This window comes from Amblyraja radiata, chromosome 27, assembly GCF_010909765.2.
Source record: "Amblyraja radiata isolate CabotCenter1 chromosome 27, sAmbRad1.1.pri, whole genome shotgun sequence".
NCBI lineage: Eukaryota > Metazoa > Chordata > Chondrichthyes > Rajiformes > Rajidae > Amblyraja > Amblyraja radiata.
The window spans coordinates 15,914,379-15,942,327 of NC_045982.1; the positions used below are offsets into that span (position 1 = coordinate 15,914,379).

The 27,949-nt window shown below is 39.3% G+C and overlaps 2 protein-coding genes across 3 annotated transcripts; both read right to left on the reverse strand.

Annotated features, from left to right (window-relative positions):
- Positions 1-205: 205 nt before the first annotated feature.
- LOC116988492 (palmitoyl-protein thioesterase 1-like) lies at positions 206-15,763 on the reverse strand. Its single transcript, XM_033045252.1, has 9 exons — positions 15,614-15,763; positions 13,003-13,112; positions 11,708-11,835; positions 11,542-11,612; positions 10,006-10,108; positions 6,795-6,885; positions 4,490-4,588; positions 2,898-2,969; positions 206-1,843 (listed from the first exon to the last, which is right to left on the reverse strand). Exons 1-9 carry the CDS (start codon positions 15,732-15,734, stop codon positions 1,721-1,723), a joined length of 918 nt encoding a protein of 305 aa, XP_032901143.1. The 5' UTR covers positions 15,735-15,763; the 3' UTR covers positions 206-1,720.
- A 2,500-nt stretch (positions 15,764-18,263) lies between these two features.
- Positions 18,264-26,323, reverse strand: LOC116988493 (palmitoyl-protein thioesterase 1-like). Of its 2 annotated transcripts, XM_033045253.1 has the most exons (9): positions 26,165-26,322; positions 25,454-25,560; positions 23,746-23,873; positions 23,487-23,557; positions 22,422-22,524; positions 21,959-22,049; positions 21,569-21,667; positions 20,673-20,744; positions 18,264-19,753 (listed from the first exon to the last, which is right to left on the reverse strand). In XM_033045253.1, exons 1-9 carry the CDS (start codon positions 26,283-26,285, stop codon positions 19,631-19,633), a joined length of 915 nt encoding a protein of 304 aa, XP_032901144.1. In that variant the 5' UTR covers positions 26,286-26,322; the 3' UTR covers positions 18,264-19,630. The 2 variants fall into 2 exon arrangements, with proteins under 2 accessions (XP_032901144.1, XP_032901145.1); XM_033045254.1 differs by lacking the exon at positions 20,673-20,744 and having other exon boundaries at positions 26,165-26,323.
- Between the last annotated feature and the right edge of the window lie 1,626 nt (positions 26,324-27,949).

Here is a 27,949-nt window from a genome sequence, read left to right on the forward strand (position 1 = left end):
AAACACTCCTAAAGAAAATTTCATTTGCTGAATTGCATTGGGTCTAAATTTAAAGTAGGTTAAGATTCAGAAGTATCTGATACTCTGTGCCGATTGAGGAACTGACAAAAGCAATGATGATGTCGAGTTAAACCCACCACTGAAGCAGTATTTGGAGAAGAAAAATATGAATTATTAACAAGAACAAAGGAATTTGTAGAATTGCTTAATTCATTAAATCAGCTTTTAATCTTTGCACTGTTTATACCAATATAATTAATCTTCATTCACTTCCAGGTTAGCATAGATCATGTACATAATTTATCCATCCTCTGCAATGACAATGGAACACGTAGTAAGTGATTCAATAACGCAGCTCACCATTGTACTTGAGTGAAGTAAATGCTTTTGTTGTTCAGTGCGAAGTATGAAAAACTTTCATATTCTTGAAGACCTCAATTATGAAAAAGCATTCTAAATCACATCTACTTATTTCACATTTATGTTTAGCTTTAGACACATTTTGCTTCAATAGTTTATAAAATTAAACAGGTGAGGCAGTAGCTGAGGGATAACTAGGTACAGAAATTCTGACTGCCAAGTTTTGCTTTGATTATAGTACACTAATCTACACCCCATGGCACAAGACTAGCTTTGAAATGCTAACCTAAAACGTAGTAATTCAGTGATGAATTACAACATTGAAGAGTCTCATTTCTTGGTATGTTTAAAAACATTTGGCAGCTGTTTGAACATTTGTTCTTATTCATTGCATGTGTTTTAGAAGAATTAGAATACCATCTATTGTCATACAGACATGGTTTGTACGAAATTTTGTTCCTGCAGTCATAACATTTAAAAAAAACAAGACACACAATTAACATAAACATCCATCGCAGTGAGTCTTCAAACACCTCTGTGATGGAAAGCAAAAGTCTTGTCTCTCTAGTCTCTTCCCTGTTCTGTATTCTTCTCCCGATGTTAGGGCCCCGCTCCGGGTCGTTTTGACCCCGCAATTCGGGCGAGTGAAGTTGCGGGAGCTCCGAAAGGTGGTCTCCCACCAGGGACCTGCAAGCTCCCGATGTTACCGTCCACCAGGCCTGCAGCCTCCGAAGTCGGGTCGCAGCCACGCGCCACCACAGCTCTCCACCTCCGAAGTCGGCCAGCTCCACGACTGGAGCCCTCAGGTCGGTTCCGGTAGGAGGCCGCCGGCTCCATGATTTTAGGCCCAACGGAGACCCGACAGGGAAACGGTTGGGTCCCCGTACAGGGAAGAGATTAAAAAGTTTCCCCCACTCTCCCACATATACACATCTGAAAAATAAAACCAAAAACATACAACTAACGGGACAAAAAGAAAGAAAAGACGGACAGACTGCAGTCAGGGCACTGTCACACCATTATATATATATAAACATTAGATGATCAAGAAGAGCTTGCCGTTAGATAGGCATAGATTTTCTTTAGATGTGAAAGGAAAATGCAGATGAATTTCCAGACTCACTTTGTCTGCACTCATCACTGAGATTTTCAGCTTCTAAAATGAACAGACTGAAAATTCATGCCTGCCAAGCAGAATTGACAATCACAAGCCCTCATTCTTGAGGGAGCCAAAGTGCTTGCTCTGCTTCCGAAAACTGCAGTAGGTTTTGTTATAAGCAAAGCGTTGTAATTTAAACACAGATAGTAGCCCAGTGCTTTACAATTCAATTAGCAGAAAATTAATAGCTTTGTAAAAGAATCACTTCAGATAAGGAATTATGTTGGTAATGAACCATTCTTCTGAGAACTGAAGATGATCCCCATCCACTGTTAGAAATTCCAGTTTCTTTGCATTGTCCATCACTTTCAATCCTAATCGATCCTTTAGGCAAAACAAAAATGCATTTACTCTGATGTTTCTGCAAAACCACCAGGTTTAAAAAAAATCAACAATGAATGATAAAATCAAAGTTTGCAAAACTGGATAATTTTAAGTGTTCAAAAGTAGTACAGTCCTCATGAAAAATGTCTAATGTTATACATCCCTCCCCCCCCCCCTCCCCCCCCCAGTTCAAGGTCATCAAATTAGATAATGCTTCATAGTTCAGCTGATCAAGATCATAATGTCTGGTTAATAGAAGTAGCCCAATATCAACTACCGGAACAGTGCATCCACTAACTTTCCAATTAGAAAATGTAGATGTATTGGAATAATCCATTCAGCCACTTCTGTCTTTATTTTGATAACATATACAATACCCTCCTTTTCACTGAATGGTGAAATTAAAACCTATGTCCACAATCCTCTCCCTAGTTCATGTTTGATGAGAGGAAACTACCCATTCATCTCCCTTCGGGCAGAGAGAAGTGTCAGTTATGTGGTCATAAAATGTTTCAACATTTTGCCCCACTGATCAGGTGACAGTGCAACTTATTGGACACAGCAGTTCTGACATCTTGCCAGAGGTCTATCCCATTCCCAACACTTAAACATTTTATCATTCATTTTTTGGCTAACTTTCTCTTGGCTATACTAGTCCCTTTCTTAGTATCTTAGCTTTATTTTATAGGAATCATTTTAAAGTTTCAATGCTGTTCTTATCTTTATTTATTTTGGAAACTCCCACTTTTACTCATTTTTTCCCTTCTAATACGTGAAATCCATTGTTATGATTGTTTCAAAGCCAGTTTTCCACCTCTAACCACAGTTTGCCTTCAATTCAACATCTTGGGGCATCGCACTATTTGCAGGTCTTTTTTAATTCAGATTTGATGCTAATCAGATCCATTTCACACAATTTTGGAATCAAATTCAAATAAAGACTTCAGAAGGGAACATTCTATTACTCCACCATCTCCAAAGGTCTGCTGGTGGAGAGGACATCTACCCAATTTGCCTCTTCTATAAATTACTCAAGTAACATTGTGATTCTTACCTCAAGATAAAGATCACTCTCCTGTAAGGTGTATGTGACCTTGGCCTGGCCAGCGTTATAGAAACCAAACCACTGGAAGAGATTAAAACTAAATTTTAATTAAAGTAACAGTAAGGTTATTTGACCATGCGTCACAACTTTTCAGTAATGGAATCAAACATTTAAAAATTGTTCCTATATTTTCCAAGATGATCAATAGATCTTTCAAATGGCTCCTACTGTGGAGCTTTCTAACTGTTCATCTGTTTAACATGGATACCACCACTTCTTGGGCAACCTGAACCATCAGCTCATTAGCTATATCTGTAGTTGAGGGTGGAGAATAGAAAGCATTTCAGCTCCAGGTTAGCTAAACAGAGATAACACTGACACACAAAAGATCTGCCTTGTATGTAACAGATTACTGTGTCTGCCGAGAATTAACTAGCTGAAACTCCCTTTCCAACTATGATGTTTTGCAATAACTTTTCTTTACACATTCCCCCTACACCACTTAAGCAGAATATATAACCAGAAATGGTGTAAATGGAGATAAAGGAACAAAAAAGCACAGAATAAGTGTTTCTAGATTTGTATAGTATGGTAACCGAGGAGAAAACTATACCATGGAATATACCAAGGAATATTGGAACCTACAAATGCAAAGACAAAAGGTGGCAGCAATTGGAGGTGTAACCAAATGTTTGGAGAAGAGATTGAGAAAGACCTGGAAGATGTAGAGAGATGATGGAGTCTGAATAAGTAGCTCAAAGCACGCATGTCAATTATGCCATGAATGCGAGGAAATGTCCCATCAAACAGAATGTTTACAATTTTGTAACGTTTTTTTAATTGTTGGAGCCTTTCGATGCTAAAGTTTGGAGAAATTCAAAGAGGAGGCAATGAGAGAGATGGATAAAGAGCCGTGATACGAGAAAGGGGAAATTGTCGGCGGTGCTGGGGAAGATTTCTTAAGGTAATGACATTACATTAGGGAAGAGAACTATTTACGATCACTTGAAAGACAAAATTAAATTGATGTTTACTGAGAATGGATGAGAGTGATCATTTTTCCATCAACCCCTTTTTCCTGCCTTCTCCCCGTAGACTTTGACATCCTTACTGATCAGGAAGTTAATAACTAAAAGTAGGAGAAACTAGGAAAAGCAACATTTGAGACTAATGGGAGGTAGAAAGCAGCAGCTGAATAAATGGGCTCAATTAAGGTATAAAGAGAACATATGTGGGTTTTCACTGTTGGAGTAGCAGGAAAAGAGTAAACAAAATGGTTGGTTATCAAGAAAACGTTAGATACCGAGCTTATGAGATGAATAGCTGACCAATGTCTGAGTCTATTAGATTGGGGTTTTTTGTGGAGAAGGGGGGGGGGGGGATAAGGAGGGAGAAAAAAGACTACTAAGGTCAGTTTAATTTCTTTAGATTGCAAAAGGTTTATCTTTGTATATATGGAAACTTCCCACAGCTAGTTTCAATGCAGCTATGGAAAAATGACAAAACATTCAAAAACAAAAACTGCCCATGGGAATGATATGATAAAACCACATATTTAACTATAATGGTGACTACCAGAAGTCAATAGGCTCCATCCTCACCTCTGAATCAACTGGAACAACCATGGAATCTTTCAAAAATTTCACCATCACAAACTTATTCAGCTTCATCAGATTCTCCTTGTAACTTCCATTGATGCCCTGCAACAAATAGTAATAGTTGTGTTCTTCTTTTAATCCCAGATAAAGCTATGCAGCTGCAATTTGTTCATTTTAAACCCAGATACAGGCATGCAAGTGCAATTTGCTCCTCACTACGCCAGTGCACTTTGAAACTTAACTGCTGCAATCAAATTGGGAGCAAAAATTTAGTCCTTCTTTCTCACGTGTCATTTAATGAAATTAGGACTAATCTGACCATAACCTAGCAATGTTACAAAATTTTGAGATTTTAAAAATCAAGTCTTTAATTTATCCCATCAGATAAAGCATAAAATAAGTTTAATTTGACACCTAATTCACTTTCATATCTTCAGTATTAAAAACGTTATGGCCATTTTCATACTCGGAAATTGGCATCTTGTTCCCTATTGCTTTTTCATTGACTTAACACAAAAGCTGTGATCGAGAACATTTAAAGGCCGATAACTCTTAAAATTTAAGAGAACTGAAAGAAATTTTACTTAGATGACTTGAAATTAAAGCATATAATTAGTTAGTTACCTAATTGTAGCTAATTACAAAATTAAATTACTAGATCTAAACATCTATCCATTTCTTAAGAATAGATTTAACATTTTTAAATGGCCTAAGTGTCCAAATAACATTCACACAAGAATTCAGAATATAACATAATTTTTAAATCTCATTGTCATGGGCTTATAGGCCAAATAGAAGGAATTTAATGTTTAATACCTGTAAATTAATGGCCATTTAAATCAGCTTGCGAGTGGGATTTTCTGGAACGGGACCATTTAGAACGTTGAGGTTGCGGTGAATTTATACCCCCATATCTGCAGCAAATACACTGCCGGTTCTTCGGGGGGGGAAATCACCGTTTCGCAACTTAAAATGTGAATTAAATACATCTTAAGAAACACTTTTATACATAATAATAAACTACTTTCTTTTACCTGGTCCTCCATAAAATCCGTCCCAGTTGTCGGCATTGACGGCTTCAGAAGCTGCTTTTAAAATCATTCCAGCGATTAACTTGTCGGGTGAATTTTTTTTTTAAAACACACAGAACGGCCGTAGGAACGATTCTTTAGCAAAATCTTGCACTCCAACAAATATAATTCAGGACCAGGTCTCTTCCTCAAAGGCCTCAAAGTGGTGAATCTCTGGAACTCTGTGCCACAGAAGGTAGTTGAGGCCAGTTCATTGGCTATATTTAAGAGGGAGTTAGATGTGGCCCTTGTGGCTAAAGGGATCAGGGGGTATGGAGAGAAGGCAGGTGCAGGATACTGAGTTGGATGATCAGCCATGATCATATTGAATGGCCGAAGGGCCGAATGGCCTACTCCTGCACCTATTTTCTATGTTTACAATTCTAAGTAATGTCCTCGGGAAAAACAAATTGCAACTTGAATGGGTGAACTCTTATTTTTAAAGAGTGACATAAGGAAACACACCCTCTAAATTTTCGAATTCTTTGTTTCAATCAATCCCTCTTACTCTAATTCATTGATACCACTCGTCCAATATTTACCTACAAGGCATTCCACCCATTTCAGCTATGGTTTTAGTAAATCTGCTCTGAACCAGTTTCAAGATATTAACCACCCTGCACAACCCTCCCTAGGCACTGAAATACTAAGGGCTTTGTACTATTAAGATTGCACTACATACTTTGGCTTGGATAAATAAAATGGTCCGATTTATCTAGTATGCCTGATAATTGTCTATATTTATGCTGGTGCATTTTAATATTTTAATCTTTGATCAGACTTTGCTGGCTGTATCTTGCACTAAATGTTATTCACGTTATTCCCTTTATCATACATCTGTACACTGTGGATGATTCGATTGTAATCATATATTGTCCGTCCGCTGACTGGTTAGCATGCAACAAAAGGTTTCCACTGTACCTCAGTACACGTGACAATAAACTAAACTAATATGCCTGCAAGTTGCAGCAAGAAATTAATTGATCTATGACAATTGAAACATTCTCGAGTCTTGACACTACTTGATATTGAATATAGTGCAGTGCAGTAAAACTGATCTAAATTACTCAATGAGAAGACTGGCTATCTGGAATACTGATATAGCGGTGCATAGTGGCAGCACTACAGGTTACATGCCACATCTCTACTAACATTTCTTGAATACAATTCATGGTCTAAGATGCCTAACAACACAGTTGAGGTAGACAATTGGTAACATTTATTCCAATAATACCTACCTTTTCTTGATTGATGTCTGCCAAGAAAACACTTTTGCTCCTGTAGAGCTCTTCATTCAAGGGATCATGCCAGTATTCAGCCTGCACCAAGCTGTCAGGAAAGCAATAATAAACAATCAGACTTTCAAGTAAGATAAATCCAGATGCTAGAAATATTAAATATAAACAACTGATGCAAATACGCAAACAGGTCAGGCTGCATATATGGGGGTGAGAAACAGTTAATCTTTCAGGTCAATGATTTTTCATATAATTGGAAAAATGAGAATTATATTATAAAGTTGCAGGAAAGAGGTTGTGAAATGGGTAAGAAAAGGATTTTTTGCGATCAGGTGGAGGCTAACATTATCCAGATGACAACAAGCACTGTTGCTGCTGTCAGAGCATGACGAATGTTTGTTAACCATAGCTGATCTATCTAGAGTTGAGTATAGGAGCAAAGAGGTCCTTCTGCAGTTGTACAGGGCCCTGGTGAAACCACACCAGGAGTATTGTGTGCAGTTTTAATCTCCTAATTTGAAGAAGGACATTCTTGCTATTGAGGGAGTGCAGCGTAGGTTCACAAGGTTAATTCCCGGGTTGGCAGGACTGTCGTATGATGAAAGAATGGAGCGACTGGCTTGTATTCACTGGAATTTAGAAGGATGAGAGGAGATCTTATGGAAACATATAAAATTATTAAGGGATTGGACAGGGTAGATGCAGGAAACATGTTCCTGATGTTGGGGGAGTTCAGAGCCATGGGCCACAGTTTAAGAATAAGGGGTAGGCCATTTAGAACTGAGACGAGGAAAAACCTTTTCACACATAGAGAATTGTGAATTTGTGGAATTCTCTGCCACAGAAGGCAGTGGAGGCCGATTCATTCAAAAGAGAGATAGAGCTCTGAGGGCTAGCGGAATCAAGGGATTTGGGGAGAAGGCAGGAACGGGATACTGATTGTGGATGATCAGCCATGATCACATTGAATGTTGTTGCTGGCTCGAATGGCTACCCCTGCACCTATTGTCGATGTATCTATGTAGAGTGCAAACAGAGGGAGACAAGGCCAATCAATAGAACAAAGCAATATACCAGAACTCTTACATGTGGTGACTTCACACCAGAAATATGTTGTTCTCACAAACAGGAATGGCTGTTTACCCAAAACTAAATTCAATCTAAGTGCCTAGAACCCAAACATTCATAGAGGGTGATGTGCTGTTCTTGGGCTTTATTGGAACTGTGTGGGAACCAACGTGAATGTGCGATGGAGATTTAAAGGCAATTGGAAATTCTGGTTGTCGATGCAGATTGAAGAGATATGCTGTAAACAGTCACTCATTCAGCACTGTTTCTCCAAGATAAAAGCCCATATTGTAGTACCAATAACAAACATAAGTGCTGGTAATTGCTGTTTCGCCCAAAAAAATACTTTTTGGGTTTTTCTGTGTTGGGAAGGGACAAGGTGAAGAGCGGGTGTTGCCTCCCAGAGGTTGTATGGGAAAAGTATTACGAAAAGGAGATGGCTCATGAAGATGCTAGAGCGAACCAGGGGCTCAGAGTGATCAATCCCTTTGGAATGCTTGGAGGGGAGTTGCATCTGGTGGCAGAAATAATGGGGTTGATCCATTGAACATCCGGGGTGGAAGGGTGGAAGGCTAAAATAAGTGGAACCTCATTGCTCTGCTGGGGGGACAGGGAAAGTATCATGGGAAATAAAGTGACTTGGTTCTTGTCAACTATTGTAGAGTTGTAAGCCATGGTTAAAGAAAAGGGGAGCCATCCAAGGCACTGGTGCAGAAGGCTTCATTACAACAATGAAATAGGAAAAACTTACAAAAATGGGAAACAAATTATAGTCAAGATGGCTGTGGAGTCTATGGGCCTGCTGTGTTATTGTTATTAGCCTACCTTCATTCCCGAGATAGAGAAGTCAAGAAATGGGAAGAGTCAGATATGGACCACATAAAATTAAGGGCAGAAAGGAAATTGGCAGAAAAACGAATTAAATTAAGTTCCGCATGAGTGCAGGAAGCAGCAACAATCTGGTCAGTGTGCTAAGGGGAAGGAAGGAGCTCCATCTTAACTTAAATAACTCCACAAAGATACTGGCTTACTTTAGACTCATGCAGATTACATTTCACCTCTGATGTAGAGAGTGAGTGGAGGTAAAGGAGAAGTTATTCAATGTAAGAATGAGCTCAGCCAGGTAAATAAAGATGGTGGTGAAGGGCTACTGGTTGAGCCTTCATTTGAGGAAGCAATTGTGGCTGCAAGGACATCCTAGTGTGGGACTGAGATGTAGCTAGATTGGACATCCATGGCGAGGTGACCTGGTTGGACCAGGAAATTGAAAGCTGCCAACTGAGGATTAAACAATTCCATGCAGAATTTCATTGTAGCCTGAAAATAACTTTCAAAATAATCAGGTCTAGGTTGTGTAGCCATGTTTGCTGATCTGAATAATTACTCCTCTGCTTTATCAAACTTGCTCATGCATTGCAAACAGTCACAATCAGGGGCTGAGGACCTGGGCAGAAATCGAAATGTAAATAAATAGACTATGGATTTGTTTCATAATGAAATCTGAAATGTTAGAGTAATGACATTTGACGAATGTTATAACATAAAATATAAAATTCTTAAAGGATTGGACAGGGTAGAGGCAGGAAAAATATTCCAGATGTTGGGGGAGTCCAGAACCAGGGTCACAGTTTAAGAATAAGGGGTAGGCTATTAAGGACTGACATGAAGAAAAACTGCTTCACCCAGAGAGTTGTGAATCTGTGGAATTCTCTGCCACAGAAGGCAGTGGAGGCCATTTCACTGGATGTTTTCAAGGGAGTTAGATTTAGCTCTTCGGGCTAAGGGAATCAAAGGATATGGGGAAAAAACCGGAACGGGGTACTGATTTTGGATAATCAGCCATTATCATATTGAATGGCAGTGCTGGCTTTATGGGCCGAATGGCCTACATCTGCACCTATCTTCTGTTTCTATGTTATGTGCAATTCCCATGCAATTCTAAAAAATAAAAGTCGAACCAGTCAACAAATGTTTACCCGTTACCCAAGGATCACAACATCACATTCCTCCACTGTCCTTAAATTACTTTCACTGCGCCTTTAATGGCCTCTTAACTGTTGTCAAAGTTCACCACCTCAAATTCAAAACTTCTAATATATTCCAGGCTTCAATCCCTTAGCCCCATTCTTTGCTTATTACTTACTGCTCTTGAATTGGACTTGAATATGCACCCCAGTTCAGCATTTTTCTTATCCAATTGCAGATATGGGAACTTTCTCCAGGACAGCGAGGTAAACCATAGACACCTGTGAAGAAAGATTAGGAGAAACAGAATTAGTACCGTTTGAAAGGAAAATGCAAAGTTATTTTAGTTTCAGCATTTAAAACCTCAAGTCAGAGTCTGCCTGCAACAGACTGTAATAGCATGCCAAGGCAGAGTCTCTGCAGCAGATCTCCAAGCCCTACCAGCCTCTCAACGCCAATCTGACACACTGGCTGCCTCTCGGATGCTGAGGGTCAGCTTTTTGATGAGCCAGGTGCATTCTGTTTAGGGACCGAACACATTTGAATTTGCAGTAGGAACAAAATCAATAACAAGGAGTTGGCCATATAGCCCTGTTGCATTGTTCAGATAAGATCAAGACTGACCTTTTATCTCAGCACCACTTTTCCAAAGTAACACCACATTGATCAATTCTAACATCCAATAAAAGTATATTAATCTGTCTACAATCTGCTTGTTAACTAAACCTCCACACAGTAATCATGGATATAGAATTCCCCAAGATTCACTACTGCCAGGTAAAGACATGTTCTCATCTTAGTCCTGAATGGAGGACCCTTTTTTGTGTGACCAATTCCCAGTTTCAATTCACCACAACCACGGGAAAACAAATGCCTGTATTTATCCTATTGAGAATTTTCTAAGTACCAATGAAACCACCTCCAATTCTTTTAAACTCAAGATTGCACAGGCCCAAGCCTACTTATTCTCTCTTAAAGGGCAACTTTCCTCAACCCACTTCTCGGAATCAATTTGGTGAATGCTTACTGCACTTTCTCCAAAGCAAGAACTGTAGATCCTCTCCTCCTGTAGATGGGGACACTCGGTCAATGTACAATATTCTAGCTGCATTCTAATTCAGATTTCACATTAGTTTAGTTTAGAGATACAGCGCGGAAAAAGGCCTTTCGGCCCACTAATCCCCACACACTAACATTATCCTACGCACGCAATTTTACATTTATACCACGTCAATTAACCTACAAACCTGCACGTCTTTGGAGTATGGGAGGAAACCGAAGATCTCGGAGGAAACCCACGCAGGTCACGGGGAGAATGTACTAACTCCGCATAGACAAGCACCGGTAGTCAGGATCGAACCCGGGTCTCTGGCTTTGTAAGGCAGTAGCTCTACCACTACGCCACCGTGCCACCCTACTGTCTTAGTTTACTACTGATTTACACCAGGGTGCAATGAAATTCCCTGTTCACATTAAGCTCAGAATAAATAGTATACATGATAATGATGATCACAATAAATAAATACAACAATGAATGCAAAACATTAGAATGGTGCAAAGATGGTAGCACAATTTTAAGTCATAATCTAACCAGGGTTCTATAATTACCTATCTAGTATCCCCTACAGATGTAATAATGATAGGATTTTGCAACCTCTCACTCTAATAAGTTTTTCATACAAATGTGCCAATGAATAGGGCCCTTAAATATTACCTTGATGTTGGCCTCCAAATGAGATGAGATTTTTCATGGCAGGAGAGGGGCATCTCTGTGCCACAGCCCTTCTGTAATGGGTAGAAATACAAAATTAGATTCTTTAGTGAAATAAATAACAAACCAAACAGCTGCTTTTTAAACTTTTAACTGATAGGATACTTACAGAAACTGACCTCCTTGAGAGAAGCCCATTGCGTTATATCCGTTCTGCAGCATCTTGTCCTTGGATAATATATTGCACACCAGCTCTACCTGGTCATTTACATTCATGAAGAAACTGTTTTCCACGTCCTTTTTGAAGAAAAAGGTCAAAATTAGAGATCTGTATGAAGGATTATATTGTAACCGTAGAGAAGAATAATCCACATTTAGATTATCATGTCATACAGCATGAAACAGGCCCGTCAGCCCAATATATCCACACTGACATGGTTTTATAGTTGAGCTAATCCCATTTGCTTGCTTTGGCCCATATCCCTCTAAACCATGCCTATCCATGTACCTGGTTAAATGTCTTTTAAACATCACCATTGTACCTGCCTCTACCAATTCCTCAGGCAGCTTGTTCCATACATCCACCACCCTCTGCATGAAGCAATTACCCACCAGCTTTCTTAAATCTATCCATTCTCACCTTAAACCTATATCCTTTAATACTGGACTCCACAGTCCAGTATTACCATTAATCAAGACTTTGCTCTTAAATCTCCCACAATCAAACCCTGACCAACAGATATCTAGTATAATTCAAGTAACAGATATTTGTAAAGACCAGTTAAAACCAGGTATATTAAAATTTCACTCCAAGAAAGACTCTTGAGCAAAATTTAGTGAATACTCTAGTATCTGAATTACGTGGTCATACTAAAGAACTTCAGTTTAAAGCACAGTTGAATGGGACTGGGGATTGAACTATTAAATGAGGAAACACAGTTGAGCTCCATCTCAACTAAGCTGACAGATATCTTATTGAACAGTTTGTACTGGGATAGCTGGACTGGAATTAGGAACAGAAACCCTACTGCAAACATCTGAAATGGACTAGATTGTCACTTCTAATTTGCAGCCTTCAATTGTTGCTCGTCCTTCAACGTCATATGCCACCAGTTATGGCACCATGTACTGTTCTTGAATCTATTTACTCAAGTATTCAGTGACATTCCCAAGTTGCCCTAGATTTGTATGGCTTGCTAGGAGTTCAGAAGTATGCTAATGGCTCTAGCATTATTCACATACAGATTAGATTAAACAAGAACCATGGATTAAATTAATCAACCTGTCATATTATTGTAAAAACATCTTTCCAAGATATTTAATGGAACTTAAACCATTCAGTTACTATGGGAAGATTTAATTTTGTCTCTGGATCTTTAATGATCCATCCCAATATCATGACCATTAAAAGAATTTCAAAGAAATTGGACTACATTTGCAATTCATTCTCTCATTCAAACATACCTCTGTAATACCGTTCCCAATTTCCAAAGACAAAACATAAGTTCCGGGAACTTTTTCTTCCACCAGTTTCTTGATGAATCCCATGCTGAGAGGATTGCAGCAGCTGTCACCTGGTTAATTTGTACAAAACAGTTCAGGACTGTACTGAAGTATCACCAGAGCTACTTTTGCATACGTCTTCATTAAAAATTGCAGAAACTAGCCATTCCAAATGGTTTATCTAAAGTTCACAAACTTCGTCCCACATTACAGCTTCAACTTAACCATTTCCAAGCTTTCTCATTAGTGTTATTGTCACTTCCACTTTAATGCAGCAATGCTGTTTATTGCAATTACATATTCTTTGTTCTAACAATGTTGAATGGACACTTCAAGCAGGATTGATTGTTTGAAGTGTATCAATTGGTCCAAGTAGCATCATGCATATTCCAAAGCAACAGTTTGACTAGTTATGCAAGTGTCAAAAATTAAATTAAATAAAACTCCAATAATCAACTATCCAACTATTCAGAGATATCAATAACTCAGCATCTCACTCAACAGGACATGATCCCCACACCCCCTTTCATTCACCAGTTTTACTATTTGACTATGAAACAACTGGGAAAAAAATTGTGCAAGAGTAAGCGATTGCAAATGTTGAAGTCTGGAGCAAAAACAAAAAAAACTGCAGGAAGAACTCAGCAGGTCAAGCAGCATCCGTGGAAGCAAAGGGATAGTCAAGGATTGGGTCAAGCCAATTCTGCCTAGTCCTAATGCAAGGCCCAACCTGAAACACTGTCTGCTCCATAGGTGCTACTTGACAGACTGAGTTCTTCCAGTAGTTTGCTTTTTGTTAGTGAATTAAGTGTGTTGCATTATCAATACAAGGAACAAGGCACATTGACATGGAAATTGGAGGAACAGCACCTCATATTCCGTCTGGGGTCCTTGCGTCCTTACGGCATCAACATTGAATTCTCCCAATTTGGCTAGCCCGTGCTGTCTCCTCCCCTTCCTTAACCCTCTAGCTGTCTCCTCCCACCCTCCCATCCGCCCGCCCTCGGGCTCCTCCTCCTCTTCCCCTTTTCCTTCTTTCTTTCCCCACCCCCCATCAGTCTGAAGAAGGGTTTCGGCCCGAAACGTCGCCTATTTCCTTCGCTCCATAGATGCTGTTGCACCCGCTGAGTTTCCCCAGCAATTGTGTGTACCCAAGGCACATTGACAATTGTGCTAGCCTGGCATCGGAGCCCTGAGCAGACAAGATGATCAGTTTTGCTGTAAAATTATATCTTTCCATACTACAAGTCCAGCATATTTCTATGTTTTTTTTATCAAGACATAGTATATTCCTTGATTTGAGAATAAAGTTATGTCATGAGCCAGTTTGGAAAGAATTCCAGCCTCTTTGTCCTGATTCGTATTGAAGGATTGACTGAGTCACTAAACTCGCTTATGCTTCAAATCAACCTTGGTGCCATCATCCTCTCCTTTCACCATCCTTTTACAGTGTACAGATACACGGATAAGGGAAAAACATGTTTGATATTTCCTTCCTCACATCCTTTTCCTTAATCAGCAACCAAAAAACAAATAAACTGAAATACTTACATTCTACCAAAGATATCTGTATGGTTAGTAAGGGTGTCAAGGGTAACCGTGAGAAGGCAGGAGAATGGGGTTGAGAGGGAAAGAAAGATTAGCCATGATTGAATGGTGGCATAGACTTGATGGGCCAAATGGCCTAATTGTGCTCCTATAACTTATTTGCATGTTCAATAGGTTTCACATACAGCACAAAGCCACATCATTTTTTTAAAATCAAAAAACTTAAAAGGAACAATTGTTTTGCAGATTAATATTTTGGATGCTGCAAAAAAATTAGATTACGTTTCCTTGTCCCTACATTGAAGCTATCCCTTGTATTTTGTCGCCACGCTTGATTACTCTCTAATAGGATTTGCCTGACTCTCAGGCGGAAGATTAAAGGAACAAAACAGCCTCACATAAAACGGTTTAATGCTCCCATTGAGCGAAATAGCTGTAACAGTTATAATAGACCTATATCTAGAAAGTTTCTAAAGCATATATCGAGTTCCAACGCAACGTTTTAAACGAAAAAAGTAATTGAAGTAAAGAGCGAAAGAGACAGACGGTTCGTTTCCGGGTAGACTTAACTCACAGAGAATGCAGAAACAAATAACTGCAGACGCTGGTTAATATACAAAGGACGGAAAGTGCTCAGTAACTCGGTGGGTCAGGAAGCATCACTGGAGAACATGGATAGGTGCTGTTTCCGATCGGGACCCTTCTGGAGAAGAGTCTGAAGGATCTCGACCCGAAACGTCGCCTGTCCTTTTTCTCCAGAGATGCTGCCTGAACCACTGAGTTACTCCAGCACTTTGCGTCTTGTGTGATATAAACCAGCATCTGCAGTTCTCCAGTCTGTAGAATGTATCTACAGTCCGAAGAAGGGTCCGGACCAGGACCATCACCTCTCCATGTTCCCCAGTGGCGCTGCCTGACCCGCTGAGATACTCCAGCACTTTGTGTCCTTCCCAGAGACAGAGAGCGCCTTTGCTAAATACATTCGATTTGGGCGCAATTTAGACCACGACCTCGTTTATCTTACCCATGCCGTGCCATATGACCACGGGCAGCTGCGTGTTGTTCTGGGCTGTCCATGGTTGTGTCTGCAAAGCGGAGGTGAAGTGGAGGAGCAGCAGCGACAACCCTACAGCCTGCACGTCCATCTTGCCGGGTCATGTGATGCGGCGGCGCAGTGGGACAGGGCAACGTCTCTGGAAACGCAGTGGGACAGGGCAACGTCTCTGGAAACGCAGTGGGACAGGGCAACGTCTCTGGAAACGCAGTGGGACAGGCAGATTGAGATTCAGGGGAAAGGGAAACTAGAGATATAGACGGTGATAAATAGAGATATAGAACAAATGAATGAGAGATGTGCATAAAATGTGCAGAAAATTAACCGCTCCCTGGTCAATTCCGTCCCAAACCACCCCCTCCCCTGGTACTTTCCCTTGCAACCGCAGGAAATGCTACACCTGTCGCTTCACCTCCCCCCATTGACTCCATCCAAGGACTTAAATAGTCTTTCCAGGTGCGGCAGGTGGGGTGGGAGATTGCAACCTTCACGTGGTCCGCCCTGTTTCGGCAAATGCAATCAACCCGGTGTGCACAAACAAATAAGATCAAATAGAACAAGTTGTCCTCCAACTTTAGGCTGTGCACGCCATGCGCAAGAAGAAGAAGAAGAAGGTGCGGCAGGGGTTCACCTGCACCTCCTCCAACCTCATTTACTGCATCGCTGCTCTAGGTGTCAGCTGCTCTAGGCTTCGCGATCGCTTCGCTCAACACCGCTGCTCAGTCCGCAATAACTTTTTAAAATTTCAAAATATACTTTATACAAGAAATAATTATATACAAGATCCATACAAAATTCCATCCAACATTCTCGGAGGCTGTACATACATTCAATAGTTTCCCCAAATCAGTCCACAATAACCAACCTGATCTCCCGGTGGCTCAGCACTTCAACTGCCCCTCCCATTCCGAATCCAACCTTTCTGTCCTGGGCCTCCTCCATGGCCAGAGTGAATCCCACCACAAATTGGAGGAGCAGCACCTCATATTTCGCTTGGGTAGTTTACACCCCAGCGGTATGACATTGACCTCCAATTTCAGGTAGTCCTTGCTGTAATGTATATAATGTAATTAGCATATGTTATGTCTGGTGCGAGGGGACGCATGCGCTAGGGGAGACTCATGGTGGCGTCCTGGAATAAAGAAGCTTGTTAGTTTACTCCTGTATCTGAGAGTTCTTTTAAGTCAGTTCCAAGTACCTAAAATAAACTACAATTGGCGACGAGGATGGGATTCGAACCCACGCGTGCAAAGCACTTCGGACGTTTTCCAGGGCTGTGTAGCCCACAGCCAGGCCCAGGACGCCAAAAAAGAGTCTCCACTAGCGCATGCGTCCCCTCGCACCAGACATAACATATGCTAATTACATTATATACATTACACTGCTCCCCCTTTTACTTGGAGGCAGGTAACACCATTTACATTATATACATAACACTTGCTTTCTCCCTCTTTCCCCTCCCCAGCTCTCCCACAGCCCACTATCTCCACCTCTTCCTTTCTTCTTCCTGCCCCACCCCCATAAACGTCTGAAGGGTCTCGACCCGGAATGTCACCTCTTCCTTCGCTCCATAGATGCTGCCTCACCCGCTGAGTTTCTCCAGCATTTTTGTCTACTTCGATTTTTCCAGGATCTGCAGTTTTTTCTTAAACATGGTAAAGGAAACAGTGTCTTTTTAGCTGTGGGCTAGGTGAAAACGAGTTATACATACAATGAAACTCACCAGGACAACAGTGATACTAGTACAATGGGTGGGGGAAGGGGATTCTCCAGAGATGCTGTCTGACTTGCTGAGTTACTCCAGCATATCTGGTAGCTTGTTGGCTCATGATAACCGGCGAAATAATTAACCAGAAAGGGTGATGCTGAACAATGACATTTTCACAAAATGCTGACGTGATAGACTCAAAATGCTGGAGTAATTCAGCATGTCAGGCAGCATCACTGGAGAAAAGGAATACATATCTTAACATTATCTTGCAGATTCTCCTCATATGCTTATTAGGCAATTTAGTCATACAGCACAGAATCTGGTCCTTTGGCCCAACTTGCCCTTGTCGACCCAGATGCCCCATCAGTCTGTGTTTGGCCCATATCCCTCTAAATTTTTCCTATCCATTTACCTGTCCAGATGTCTTTGAAATGTTGTTACAGTTCCTGCCTCAACCACCTCCCCTGGCAGCTTGTTCCATATATCCACCACCTTCTGTATAAAAAAAGTTGCCCCTCAGGTTTCCATTAAATCCTATTAAATTGTTCCCTTCTCACCTTAAACCGGTCCTCTGGTTTTGATACCATGACTGGGTAAAGACATTCACCCAATCCCACATTCTATCTATTTCACATATATTTACACACTGGTGGCTTTTCCAATGCATTTGTTCCCAGTAGAAACAAAATATGAAATGAAAATGGAAATAGCTGGGTGGAATCCATGTTAAGATAGCAATGTTAAGTTTATATTGCCACATTGTATTCTTGCTACCAAAAAGTAGCTTAATTAAAAAGTGTATACTTTTTATTGGTCTCTCGGTCCCACAACACCTGCAACCCTTTATTCTAGGAGTTATTTTATAGACACTTCTAATTCCACATTGTGGTTTGAATAAACAAAGGCAGATGAGTTTCAAAATGAAAGTGGAATTTTATTTAATACAACAGTAGGAAAAAAATGAAAATTTACATGCATGCTTTATGTAGTCATTTTGAAATGCAGTGGAGCTTTTGAAAACACTAATCTTAAAAATGAGAAGGCAATTTCAAAATTTAAAACATTACTAATCACAATGCAACACCTTAACAGAAAATTGTGGCCATTTCAGCATTTTATGCACGTTTTATAATGTATTATACATAATGTTCACAACATTTCAGATGCAAAATTTGCATTATTTGCAATTAGTGATTGGTATCTCAGCAGTATACAGCAAATGTTAATGTACACTGCCATTTAAGAAAAGTAAGTAACATTTCACATAAAGCCAATATTAAAGGGTTCAAAATCTGTTCTGATTTTGTGGTCTTGTCACCAAGCTTCATACCCAGCAAAGATCGACACAAAATGCTGGAGTAACTCAGCAGGACAGGGGGCATCTCTGGAGAGAAGGAATGGGTGGCGTTTCAGGTCAAGACCCGTCTTCAAACTGAGAGTCAGGGGAGGGAAACTAGACATAACGAAGGGTAAGGTACGAATATGACAGATCAAAGCAGACGATGATTAGGGAAATGTAGAATGGTTCATTGTTCACTGTGGGGTCGACTGACGAGGCATACAACAGTAAAATTAATCAGGAGGACAGTGAAACTAGGGTAGGGGAGGGACGGAGAGAGGGAAAGCAAGGGTTGCAGCCCACCCAAAGGTTTTTTAAATGAACTTTTCAAATGGAAACTAGTTTAAGGAACTGGGAACTTCCTCTGAACCTGTGGTTTAGCAAGCTATAGAACTTACAAATCCACAGAAATAGCACCTAGTAACTCTGGATTAATTATCGAGCCTTTAGAAATGTTAATATTCAAGTCATTGCTGAACAGAAACCGATTCAGCAGCTTTTCAAACTGTTTAGAAACACAGAGTATTTCCCATCAAACCATCTGTGTGAGACGATGGTCAAATCTTTGAACAGGCTGACCTTTCCTTCAGTGGACCAATTAATTGACACAGAAATGAATGGACGGATAAACAGATAAGATGAAGAGGGTTTGTGGGGATGAGGTAGGTATGTCAATCAAATTGTCTTAGGTGTGATTTTTACATTATAAAATAAGGGTTCAAGACAAACCTCACATCTTATAAGGAAGCTGTGTACAGAATTGATCCCCTTTATACAAAAAAGGTACTGTCTTCAATAGAATGGTCACAAGGGTGAATTATGTTTGAACGTAATTATATTTTGAGTGAATTAATATTTATAGAATTTATATTGCAAGGAAATAGATGCTTTGATTTAGGCTGAATCGATTAGTTCAGCTGCTGCAGCATTAACAAGATCAGTTTAGATAAGGAACTATATGAGTGATGAACCATTCCTGTGAGAATCGAAGGTGATCTCCATCCACGCTTAGAAATTCCAGTTTGTTCAGTTTGTCCATTGCCTTCAACCCCAATCGATCCTGGAAACAAAATAAATATTTTCACTGATTTTTTTATTCAAGACTCATTTCTTGGGGTTTTGGTGGCTCCTGGTAAATTGCTCATCTGGCTAAAATTCCTGCCTCCCAAAGGTTCTGTTTTATTCAAGCCATAAATATTCTTGCACAACTGGCATTTCCACCAGTGGTTGCTAAACAATGATCTAAGCAGGTAAGCTGACCACCTCACCATTTCTTCAGTTGAGATCATGAAATATAGTGCACGCCAACAACTGAATCTGGACCGCATCTAGCCAAATTTTGGTACAACTAGTCTGATTGGCTATACTCCTATCAGAATATTACAACAATTGAAATGGGGGGGGGGGGGGGGATGCAGAAAAACAGCAGTGTTTTAGACCTGCGTATTAGCATTGCCACATCCCGGAATCTTCATTTGATCCATCCTAAATACTCTGGCCAACTGAGCAAGTCAGACGCCAAGAGTTACTGAAACACATTCCACAGCCTAGATGAACGTGTTGCAAACCATCATCCAGGTCAAAGCACCCTACTTGATGGGAACCCCAGTCTCTACTTTAAATATTCACTCTCCCTTCCTCTGGCATATCATCTTACATTTCAACATCAAAATTTGAGATCTTTACCACTTGGAAGGGCATAGGTAGCACACACATGGGAATGCTACCAGATGCAAATTCACCAAGTCAGACACTTCTGAAACATGTCATTGTTCCTTACTCACTGCCAAGTCATAAATTGTAGCACTCAAAATCAAATTTCTGTTCCAAAGACCGAAATAAATCAAAATGATGGCTCAGCACAGAGAGTATTAAATTGTGGCTTTGACAGCAACAAATCATATCAATTAAAAAATCAATTAACAATTAACTTTGTATATTATAGAAAAAGGGAAATTACAAATAAAATTAAATTTTACCTCCTGATAAAGAGCACTCTCTTGCAAGGTGTATGTGTCCTTGGCCTGGCCAGCTTTATAGAAACCAAACCACTGGAACAGAATTCAGAATGAATCATTTTGTGTCATATAAAGCACCGTACAGCTTGTGATGTTGCTTGAATTTTGAAACAATTATTTTAAAATGTTCAGTTTCATTTTAACAGAAACTTAAGAGCCTGCAGACAATTAAGAGTAGGAGTAGAAATTAGGATCTTCACTCAATACTCAGGTGGAAAGAACCCAACCTTTTTTTATGACAGTTCATCCATCCCAAGAATCAGTCTGACGAACTGTCATTTCACTACCTCCATGGGAAGTGAAATTACTCTCATATGAATTTTCCACCTTTCTTAATCAATATATTGGTTTGTTGTTGCTGAATTCTGAACAGCCATCAATCCTTATGCTTGTTGGATTTCCTAGTAACTTTATCCAGAAATAACCAACTTTGTTCTTATTAAATCAGTTCTTAACTGAACAGATTCTCAACGCTGTCCTAAGCTACCAAGGATACAGGCAAGAGTATAGTGGACTACAAGAGATCGTGTCTCTCTCCCCGGTCCCTCTCCAGGCTGGAGGAGATGGCCGAGCTTTCCCGTAACTGGAGAGACAGTAGGGCTTTAGGTCATGAGTTTCCTTCTCTGTCAATGACACATTTATTCCACATAAACTATAGTCCAAAAAAAATAAAATAAGGGAGCAGATAGTAGATTTAGATGCTCATGCAGATGGGAAGAAGTGTAGCTGATATTACAGCTATATCCATATGAACAAGAAAGTCCTTAAAGCAGCATTTTATAGAACTTTATAAAACTGCAACTATTAATACCAAAAAGTACCATTAAATATACAGAATCAAAACATTGCATTCTCACCTCTGAATCAATAGGGTCAACCATAGAATCCTTCAAGAATTTTATCATTACAAACTTGTTTAATTTCAGCAGATTTTCCTTATAGCTTTCATTGATGCCCTGCAACACAATATTGGTGGCTGTTACATTCCCAAAGGAACATTTAAACCACAGATTAAAATATCATCTGATATCTACTCTGCATATTGAAACTCAGTTGCCACTATATAACAATGCTCAAAACCAGCAGCAAAATTGATAGTCTGTGATACAAAAGGGAACGCAGTGCTAGACAAAAATGATTAGATACAAAGTGATTCGAAATGGTGGCTGGATACATTTAATGGATGGAGTTCACTACTTGGAATTTCCAACGTGAAGCAAAATAATTAAATAATATTGACCACATACCCTTTCTTGATTAATGTCTGCCAAGAAAACACTTTTGCTCATGTAAAGTTCTTCATTCAGAGGATCATGCCAGTATTCTGCCTGCACCAAACTAGTAAGAAAGTAATTTCAAATTGAAGGAAAGATACACATCAAAGGCATCAAAGTGAGATAACAGAACTAGCGTTGACAGGTGATCAGAGATCGACAAGGACTCGGTGGCAGAAGGGGCTGTTTCCACGCCCTATCTCTAAACTAAAGATACACGAAGTTAAAGTATATAACCAAAACTGTAGTTTAGAAAAGGTGACGTTCCAGAAGAGAAACCTGCAGCGATTCTCTTCCAAACCACTGGAAAAGACAAGGGCATATGTGCACAAAAATATATTTACTGATTTAATTTTGCCTTAATTTCGACTAGTCAGGCAATTCATGAAATAAGTGCAAGATGGAAGTATCTTCAAACATAAGTGTTGGTACTCACTGCTTTTGAATGGAGTTTCTGTAAGCACCAAAGTTCAGCAATTTCCTTATCCAATCGCAGAATTGAGAACTTTCTCCAGGACAGCGGGGTAATCCGTACACTCCTCATGGTGGAAATGAAAGGTGGGGAGAGACAGGTGCAAAAGATAGAATGATAATTTAATCTAAATGAAAGACCAGAATTGTTTTCGTTGTTCATAAAAAAGTTGATGCAATACACCATCAACACCATACACCCCTAGTGATGAAAATGAAGGTGGAAGGGGGGGGGGGGGAGGCAGGTGCAAGAGATAAAATAATCTAATCTAAAGATCTGAATTTTTTCTCCGTGTTAATAAAAACGTTGACACAATGTGAAATCTGCAGGTTCAGGCTTTTGGTATATTCAATATGATTTGCGGTAATGATTGCATGTTTGGTTCCAGATCGGTTCTAACTCATCTTGCCTGCTGGTGTGCACTACCTGAGAGAGTGGATGAAGCAGAGTCCCTTGATGAGGACTTGAAATTGCTTGGACAAAAGGTTATGGGCCAAGTGCTGGAGAAGGGATTAATATGGAAGGGTGTTCAATGGTCGCCATGGCAGAGTTGGGCCAAATGGCCTGTTTTCCTTCTGTACTACCATATGACCTTATGCTTCATCTAACTATTTGTTTAATTTTAAAGTTAGTAGTCCGCGTTCAAATGGCATGACAAATTTGGAGAGATAGAACAAATAGAAATGATAACATTCTTGATTAGAGTGCATCATTGGTATGCATGCAGTTTCTGTGCAGTGATTGATCTCAATTGAAGGAAATTTCAAGAAGGTTGCTTCTCCAAATTAACTTGCTGAATGGATTTACTGAAGTTAACGTTAGAACACCATTATCAATTTCACAATAATGCACCTTTGTTTCTGCTTCCTGCAGTAGCTTTTGAGGGATGGTAATGGTAAATACGAGAACGGTTTAGGAAGCAGAATGGCGTGGGGATTGTAGAGTGTGGGAAGTCAGTGTAGCTTAGCAGATAAGTCCTTACAATAGAAAAAAAATGGAACAAATAGTACAATAAACTTTAAATGTTACCTTGATGTTGACTTCCAAATGTGATAAGATTAATCATAGGTGGAGAAGGGCACCTCTGTGCTACAGCTCTTCTGTAATGGATACAGATCATTGATGAGAGAATTCCATCTGCCAACTGAGCAGCCAACTATAAAATACCCCTTATTTGACTATATTTTACAAAACTGTTTTAATTGGCTGCAAAATACTTTGGAATGTGAATACATTCTACAAATGACATTTTTTTCCCCAATGCAATGGTCCTATTGGTCACACTTACATAAACTGGCCACCTTGAGAGAAGCCCATTGCATTGTATCCATTCTTCAGCTTCCTGTCCTTGGATAATATATTACACACCAACTCTACTTGATCATTTACATTCATGAAGTAACCGTTCTTAATGTCCTAAAAAGAAAGATTCCTAATACACATCAACTTTGAGGAATTGTATAATTAACAATACGTCTAGAATGTGTTTTAGATTTTTGAAACTTGGCAGTTTAATTCTTAATCATTTAATAATTAACATAATAATTCAGTATGTCTAAATTGTGTTAATCTTGCAACATCCACTTCATTTTTATCTTAATAAAATACTATGAACCTATGTGGTGAACCACATAGATGTGTTCACAGCTTCACTCCTTGGACTATAGCATTAGCTGCTCTCTGGTTGCAGACTCTTGGTTTACGTTGTAGCCCATCTAATTGAATTTATAATCGAATGCTTATGTTTTTCATTACCCACCCATGACATGCCTCAGATTTGTGCAAAAATGAATGAAAGATTCAAAAGCATTAGTCTTTGCCACATTTACCTCCAATCACAAACCTGCAAAAATAACTATATGGATTAATAAAAACAGGGCTATCGATAAAACTACCCAAAGCAACCATGAAGAAAACACTTATTGGTACAGTCATATTTGGTGGTGGTGGTGGTGGTGGTGGAACTGGTGGGTGTCGGGGATGGTCAGTGTGGAGTCATGATTTGCAGAAATTGAATATAAAACGGAACTTTATAAGAGGATATACAAATATTGTTTTATCTGCCAAATATTCAGCCTGAAAGCATCTTCAGCATTATTCCCTATCCTAAAATTAAACCAAGAGAAGTGAATGTGTGTTATGGGATAATTTCAGGCAACATTCAACTTTTTAGCACCATTATTTGTTTTGTTTTTTAAAAGTCTGAGAACAAAAGTCTTAACCTACTCAAGTATCTACTTCCAAATGATATTGATTAAACAAAATGTAAAAGTCACATTATTCAATGGGTTAGGAAAGTAGGGTAAAGAATTAGCCCAAATCTTATCTATCTCATTATACATTACAGCCACCAAATCACTAGGGACCACTTGCTAAAAGGAGTCTTTAAACACCTTTAAAATAAATAGACACAAAAAAACCTTAGATAGTCTGAAGAAGGGTCGTGACTCAAAACATTATCTGTCTATTCCCTCCGCAGATGCTGCCTGATCCATTGCGTACCTCCAACACTTTGTTTTATTTTCTAAAGAAATATAAGCGGTCTTCATTACAACTAATAACCACAATATTCAGTACAACAAATCATTTACTTATGTAGTGCCTTTAACGTAATTAACTGTTTCAGAATACTTCACAGGTGTGTTACCAAACAACATTTGACAAGATACAGGAAGTCATTAGAGTGGACAACCTAAACTGTATTTTAAAGGGCAGATTTTAAGGTATGCTTTAAAAAGGAGTCAAAGGCATAACATTTAAATACACCCCATCCCCCATTTTCACTTAGTCTATTCTTTTAGGTACATCAAACTATTCCAATAGAATAGTCAAACATGGTTTTCATTTCATAAATCCATGTCAGCTCTGTTCAGTATCATTTTTTGTGCAAATCTTTTAAAAAATAAATAAAACAGTTACATGATTATTAAGAGCACAAAAAACTACATTAAAAAAGTTGGCTCAGTTGTTATCATTACATTTTTTCTCACACGCACCTCCTTAATACTGTTTCCAATTTGCAAAGACAAGACATATATTCCTGGGATTGCTTCTTTCACCAGTTTGATGAAATGCAAGGTAAGTTCTTTACAACAACTGTCACCTAAAGTGAGTAAATTGTACAGGATAATAAAAATATAGTAATCACCACAATATAAAATCTTAACAATAGCATACTCATTTTCTTCTTTCATAAAAGTGATCAATTGATTTTTAAAAATCAGTATGAGTTACATTAGAATGTAAAAGCAAGGGTAGAACACTAGACAACGGTATGTTTGCAAGTTCTGGCACAAAATATTTGCATAACTTTAATAAATGCGTATTTAGAATGATTTTCCCGTGAGCGCCTTAACAACTTTCATTTCTACATTTCGTGATCTCAAAGCTTGAACACAGTGCAATGGGAATTGTTGACGATGCGAGGTAGTTAGTTTTATACAAGGCTAAAAATGTATGCGTTTACGTTTCAAATATTACAAATAACCATAGACTACAAGACCATATCAAGGAGAATAATGCTACACCAAACACTGAATGGTTCCAATTGACGTTTTAAATAATTCTGGATTAACTGTTTATGAGTTGCACATCAATATAAAGCATCAACGATTTTGTTACCAAAGAGGGACAGAAACATCAGATCATTCACTTCCTGAATATATTCAATTGTCAATATATTTGATATTTTGTTTCCTTGTACTCACCCATGCCGTGCCAAATGACCACGGGAGGCGGCTGCGTGCTATTGCGGACTGTTTGCCATGATAATGCTTCCAGGACGGAGCAGAAGAGCAGCAGCGACAACCTCGCTCCGTGCGCACCCATTTTACCCAAGTCACATGATTCAAATCACGTGATGCAGTCTCCACCAAAGCTACCAGAGCGGAGATCTATGATCCTTGGTCTCCACTCAGTGGCCAGGAACAAAGATACTAGAGCAAGATCTTTGGCCAGGAATGGCTTCAATCTGTTGAATCCAGTACTCCGGTTGCGACGTTACAAGATGCATTTGTATTTAACTAGCAGAGAATTGGCGATGGTAAACGGATCTCTATGGCATTTATATTATGTTATCAATACTTCAAATGCATTGATGCTGCGACGGTGGTGTGCTGAGGCTGTGCGAAGGCATAGGATAGTAGTTGTGGTACAGTGGAGAGATCTGACAGTCACCGTTGTACAGAACATTTAACTCGCATTTCATCAAACTGGTGAAAGAAGCAATCCCAGGAATTTCCTGACCCTTTATGAATGCTAGTGAGGCCACATTCCACATATATGCAATCTATCTAGATCAGGGTTTTTACTTTTTTATGCTTGATTAATTTATTTAATATAGCTCTTCTGCTTTTTAAACCGATTAATCTCATTCCTTGTCTCACCATCTATTGCTCATCAGTTTTATCTAACTGTTACCTGTCCTTTACCATCTACCCCATTACACCTTAACCTGCCATTTTTATTGATGTATGAACAATATTTTGCTATTTTGTTGTAAGTTCCTTGTTAAGTTCATAGGTCCACCTTGATTCAGAATGATTTTGACTTTTTTCCTACCCATTTTGTACTCTCTTGGCACGTACTCCCCAACTGTTGATGTACTTAATATGTACCTCTACCCTTCTCCCAACTCGTTCCCCTATGTCATCATTCATTGATGAAGTTTCATAACCTTTACTTTGTTCTGTCCTTTTAGCAGAATATATATTTTGTACACTTATCTGAACATTATTTTAAAATCCTAACTATTATATTTTATTTAGCTATCAAGAACTATAAAGTATAAAGACCTGGGTGTCCTTGTACATCAGTCACTGAAAGTAAGCATGCAGGTACAGCAGACAATGAAGAAAGTTAATGGCATGTTGGATTTCATTGCGAGATGATTTGAGTTTAGGTGCAAGGAGGTCCTACTGCAGTTGTACAGGGCCCTGGTGAGATCGCACCTGGAGTATTGTGTGTAATTTTGGTCTCCTAATTTAAGGAAGGACATTATTTCTACTGAGGGAGTGCAGCGTAGGTTAACCAGGTTAATTCCCAGGATGGCTGGACTGACATATGATGAAAAAATGGGGCGACTGGGCTTGTAATCGCTGGAATTTAGAAGGATGAGAGGGTATCTTATAGAAACATATAAAATTCTAAGAGGATTGGACAGGGTAGATGCAGGAAAAATGTTCCCGATGTTTTGGGAGTCCAGAACCAGGGGGTCACAGTTTAAGAATAAGGGTGTAGGCCATTTAGGAATGAGATGAGAAAAAACTTTTTCACCCAGAGTTATGAATCTGTGGAATTCTCTGCCACAGAAGGCAGTGGAGACCAATTCACTGGATGTTTCCAAGAGAGAGTTAGATTTAGCTCTTAGGGCTAAGGGAATCAAGGGATATGCAGAAAATGCCAGAACGTGGTACTGATTTTGGATGATCAGCCATGATTACATTGAATGGCCTACGCCTGCACCTATTTTCTACGTTTTTATGTTTCATCTT